Below are 5,022 nucleotides of genomic sequence, written 5' to 3' on the forward strand. Positions count from 1 at the left end.
GTGGTGTAGTGGAAATGCTTCAAGGGTGTGCATCGGTTAATACCCGCGGAACCTGAATATTACCAAACTCGATTCCTACCTCGCCAAAGACCTGTCCATCATAATCCAAGTACCGGCACTCCAGTTTATTAATACTGCACTCCTTTTTCCGTGGCCTCTTCTCCAGCGTCAAATATGACACATCGCGGCTTGCCCGGTGCCCAGACACGTGGTATATACGTGTGAGCCAGGCTTGAAGAGCGCCCAGAGAAGGTCATAGCTGATCTGCCCAGACTGCAACAATGGTGTGAGATGCTGTTTCGTAGCAGCATATGCACTCTTGATATGTCTGACAAGCAAGAGGAGATGTTCCAGACCCTGGGGTTTGGAGTCTGCAGTCACTCGCAGCTTTTCTGCATGCTCACAGAGCTCCGGCAAGAAATGAAAAAGGGTTCTTTGTTCAATCTGGTTCTGTGTTAGTCTCTATATTTCCTCTTCTTTGAGTTTCACTCACCGACGGCTTATCTTCCATTAAGTTTACTCCCTTGGCATATTGTAGCATCCCCCGCAGGATATCACGCAACACCTCCGATTTAACATCAATGTATGACGTCGACTCTTTCGACTCGTTATCTAAGTCATTTTAGAATTTGCCTGATTAGGGAATCCTCTCTCTCTTACCGATATGCTCGCGGACAACAAACACATATTCATCCAGAGCATCAACGGTATCGTCCTGTTCAATCGATTCGATAGTTTTGTACTTTGATATGGCTTTGTCCCAACTGGTTCGCTGTCAGTCACAGTCGAGGAGTAGTGAGAGGTATACTGGGGTCATACACTTCCATAACGCTTTTGAACTCGGGTCTCGACGCGCGATATCTGACTGCCGAACGGGAAGCTATTTCCAATCTGGTACCAGCTGTATTGGACTGGCGTTCACATGGATGTCAGCATACACTCCATTGGCGGTTTTGTAATCTATCTTTGAAGCGCGAACCCTTTTCTCATCTTCATTTTGGTCTTCATCGCTAGCTTGCTTTCGGTCGGCTGGCTCGCTCCCTGGGTCCAGGGAGGAGCGTGTTTTCGCTGCCCTGACTTCGCGAATGACTTCTAGCAGATCTTTCAATTCTTCTTGTGTGATGGGCGGCTGAGCAACACAATGCTGGGGACTTTCATCGATAGGGGTACATGGACGCGTTTGGGATAGCGGGGGAGTGGCAGGGGACTTGCCATTGAGTTTCATTGCTTGAGGCATCGTGGTAGTTGATGGATAAAGAAGTGTTGGAAACTGGTCTGGGGAACTGGGCTTGATGAGGTCTGTGAGTGTCTTCATTGCCTCAGAATTCCGGGGGGATTCGTGCTTCCTTATAAGCCATTCTGCCAACACTCCCAGCACCTATTCTTTCCCCGTCTTCTTCTGCTTGGACCCAATGGATACGAGAGGAGATGGCCGTCGCTCCCAGGATACATGGTCTCGACCCCGTCGACATGATTTGGTCGAGCCGTGCGTGCATATCTAGACGTAGAATAAGCTGTACATCCCAACCTAGAAACCCATCTCGCCATACGCCACAAATTTGCTTTACCAACTGTGCAATCGAGGCAAGATGATATCTGATCCAATACACATGTGACAAATTGCGCGTAACTTGCAGTAGCTGTTCCTGTTCAGTTAGGCCAAGCTGGAAAAACAATAAGTCGTTTGTGTAAATGCATGGAGTGTCTCATTGGATGACTGAACAAGCCTACGCCTCATTAGGAAATTCCTTGTATCAAAAAAGGGCAAGCAGGGATTAATTCACCCTGTGCCTATTTCTGACGTTATAAAAGTGCGACCTGCCTTTTAACGGCATGTCGCACTTTGCAGACGTGTCGAACTTCACCCTGCTGCCTTTCTTTGTGATACTTTCAACTACTTTTAAATGATTTATCCAATAAAACATGCCACCAAACCCTCTTTGTGGACAATTGAGCTCCCTCGCCGAAAAAGCGAGCTTGATAGCTGGGAAATTTGAAAGCGATCACGATTTTACCAGTGACCAATATGAAATTTTGGAGACTCTGACCTCGAAGATATCCGAGGCTATCGCTCGAACTACAGTGTTGATCCAATCGAAGAGGGAAGCACATTTTGCAGAGCATAATCGCTTTCTCTCACAAATGTTATCAGAAAGGGACGATCTCATCGAAAGCGGGCAGTTACCTAACGAAACAATATTCAGAAGAAACATCGAACTCATATTCCATGGCCCGAAGTTATCGAATCTCGACTCTCGTCAAACCAAAGGAAGAAAGGAAATAACGCGTCATAGATGCGACGACCTTTCCAATCTTAGCCCTGACGGTATCATTTTTTGGGCAACAACGCTACAGCCAGTGAATTGGGCGGGAGGTTCGATGGCGCAGGATCGTTTCAAATTCCTTACCGCCAACGTGGACTTGGACCGCGCACAGATGTGGCCGTCTCAGATATTCAAAATACTACGTGTGCTGGCCACGGAAGCGCCACTGCATGAATCAAGGAAGTATGAGACGTTTCTGAAAGGTTAGATAGACACACTAGCGACCACGGAGCACGACACTGATGGACGATTAGCACTCGAAAAATCTTCAACCGAATTGCGCTCACCAAAGCGCAGGCATGTAACAGCGACGGCCGAGCCGTCAAGCGAGAATCTCCAGCCTCAAAGTACGTATACCAGCTCGTCACTGGAAAGAATGCCTGCTCTAACGACTCTGCAGCCATCACTTCAACTCACTCAACGGTTTTACCTGTCACCATTGCAGACATGGAAATTATCCGCGATTACATGAAAGAAGGACATCCGAACGACTTGTTCATCTCGTTTCCACATGCAGTTGAATGGCTACCTTTCATTTCTATTCCTTATCATATATGCGTGAAAATCATGGAAAAATACACAAATCAGAACAAAATAGCTCATCAGACATAGGAGCATTAATCAGACAAAACTTGCTTCGAAACGGGGCTCATAATGAACCTGACTTTGGCGTAACCCATCAACCAGCAATAGTAATTGGGTTCCAAAAATATCATAGTCACTTTGTCTTCCGCGTCGGATTTTGTCTCGTAGGCTGCAATATCTCGGTGTAACCCATTGTCGTTAACAAAAATGCGGACTGCCCCAAGTCCACTTTTGAATTTGATAACGACCGCCGAAACGCAGGAATAGGGACCGCGTTGCAAAACCTTGACCGGAGTTATCCATCCTTCCACAATGCCATTCGTGCCAGTCTATAGATTTATTCAGCTGGGCGTTCAATAACTCGGCCTTGGTAAGAGCAGTACCTCCTCGTTAAACACTGTTTTAAGTCCATCGTCATCTTCGGCAATGGATGTGACGTCCTTTGTTTGAAGAGGCCCGCTCGTCATAATGGTCACTGATACCGACCGTCCTTCTCTTCGGTAAACATATGATTCAGCGTAGTTTTATGTCTAAAACTTAATAGGTCTCTTAACGTATTTGCGAATGAATGTAGCGCCTGTACCGAGAGCCTATGGGGGTGCCGTGGTGCTTCGATAATATACTGCAGGAAGGTAGGAGAGTTAGCTTCATCAATGGCTTTTGGCATGAAGTGAGAGTAAAGAATCAGTGAGATTACCGCTCTGATCTCGAAGCCTACAGTTTATGATATACCAGTGAAACCTAAGTATCAACACTTGAGCAGTGTCTCGTGTTTATAAATATAAAATCCAAAGGTGGTTGACAAATTGCCATGTGGTCAGAACCATTTCTGAGACGAGAGAAAAAAAATTGTTGAGGGGTAATAAATTATGTCATGATACAGGGTATGGTCATGTGATACGGAAATTATCTTCATCCGCGGGATCAGGTTAAAGATAGTCCATATGGAAATCCTAGTCTACAATATTGTTGGGCACCAATGCATCAGGCAGTCTGCACGGTCTTCACCACAACCCATTCAACCTCAAATAGAGCGTTCAGACCCCAAAAATTCCGCCTTACCTTTTGGTCCAGTAAAACAGTAACCATGTGATTCGCGCAGGCAACCAAATTAGTTTGGATTAGCTCCACACATATTGAGCAGCAATCAAGCCCCTGTTTTTCCCGTTGCTTGCCTCTCATTGGCTGGTCACCAAAATCACATGATCATCATCTTTGGCTGGAATGGATTCTCCTCGGCCACATTGAAGCATATGTGAGTCATCCTGGAAATGCAGCCATCTCCGCTGCTGTCGTTGCCAGTGGACTGTTCCAATCTTTGTCGCAGTGCTATCGAGTCACTCTTCTTGCAGGCTTCGAAGTCTGTTTTATTAATACACCACCGATATAAATGGCTTCGTGGCCCAACACGTGTGCAGAGGAAAGAAAGAGCCCCACGGTGAGAGTCGTGATTCGCGCCGGCCTACTTCTCACTGATAATTAATCGACAGGTAAACATCGGTACGGACGGCCACATCCTCTTAGCCGAAGGATCACACGCCTTTGCAATACACACCAAGCCGATGAGTGTGACATCGAGCAAAGAGTCTTATCCCCGCCGACCACGAATCGGCCCGGAGGTACTGTACGACAGCCATAGCATGCCAGGTTTCTCAAGAAGAAGCTAACTTTGCAGAATAGCTCTTGCATGAACATAACCGGAAGCGTAAGCAGGTTGAGCCACTTCAGCGCCCACTCGAGCGGTTTCGAAAGCGGCGGCGGCTCGGTCATTCACCTCCAGATGAGAAAGCAGGAGACGGGAGACGAAACGAAACCAATTACCCTCTGACGCACCTATCGAACAAGCGACTTCGAACTGACAGCTGCGTCAAATATTGGCTACTGCATAACTATCGGTGGCCCAAGCAGTCATTGGAATGCGACTCAATGGAATCCTTTCCTTGCACGACCGAAAACCTTGTCCCTTCGTCGAACAAAATCCAGTGCGAGTTTGAGCGTAGCGAGCGAATCTAGTTCACGAGGAGCGAAAAGTAGCTCTTACTGTGATAGAATTGCGAATTATTTCTGGAAACCAAAAGAAGCTACTGTATGAGCATGAGATGGCATCAGTTAC

At 46.8% G+C, this 5,022-nt stretch overlaps 2 protein-coding genes across 2 annotated transcripts; both read right to left on the reverse strand.

The window, feature by feature from the left end:
- Window positions 1-19: 19 nt before the first annotated feature.
- On the reverse strand, window positions 20-1,237 carry HCAG_06775 (predicted protein; the record flags this gene model as incomplete). Its single annotated transcript, XM_001539120.1, has 6 exons — window positions 20-91; window positions 220-444; window positions 494-612; window positions 661-742; window positions 820-901; window positions 939-1,237. 6 exons carry the CDS (start codon window positions 1,235-1,237, stop codon window positions 20-22), a joined length of 879 nt encoding a protein of 292 aa, XP_001539170.1.
- Window positions 1,238-2,941: 1,704 nt separating this feature from the next.
- On the reverse strand, window positions 2,942-3,376 carry HCAG_06776 (predicted protein; the record flags this gene model as incomplete). The annotated part of the gene is made up of 2 exons (XM_001539121.1): window positions 2,942-3,238; window positions 3,293-3,376. The coding sequence occupies 2 exons, from the start codon at window positions 3,374-3,376 to the stop codon at window positions 2,942-2,944; spliced, it is 381 nt and encodes a 126-aa protein (XP_001539171.1).
- Window positions 3,377-5,022: the final 1,646 nt, after the last annotated feature.

This window comes from Histoplasma capsulatum, genomic scaffold (genome assembly GCF_000149585.1).
Source record: "Histoplasma capsulatum NAm1 scaffold_6 genomic scaffold, whole genome shotgun sequence".
Lineage (NCBI taxonomy): Eukaryota > Fungi > Ascomycota > Eurotiomycetes > Onygenales > Ajellomycetaceae > Histoplasma > Histoplasma mississippiense.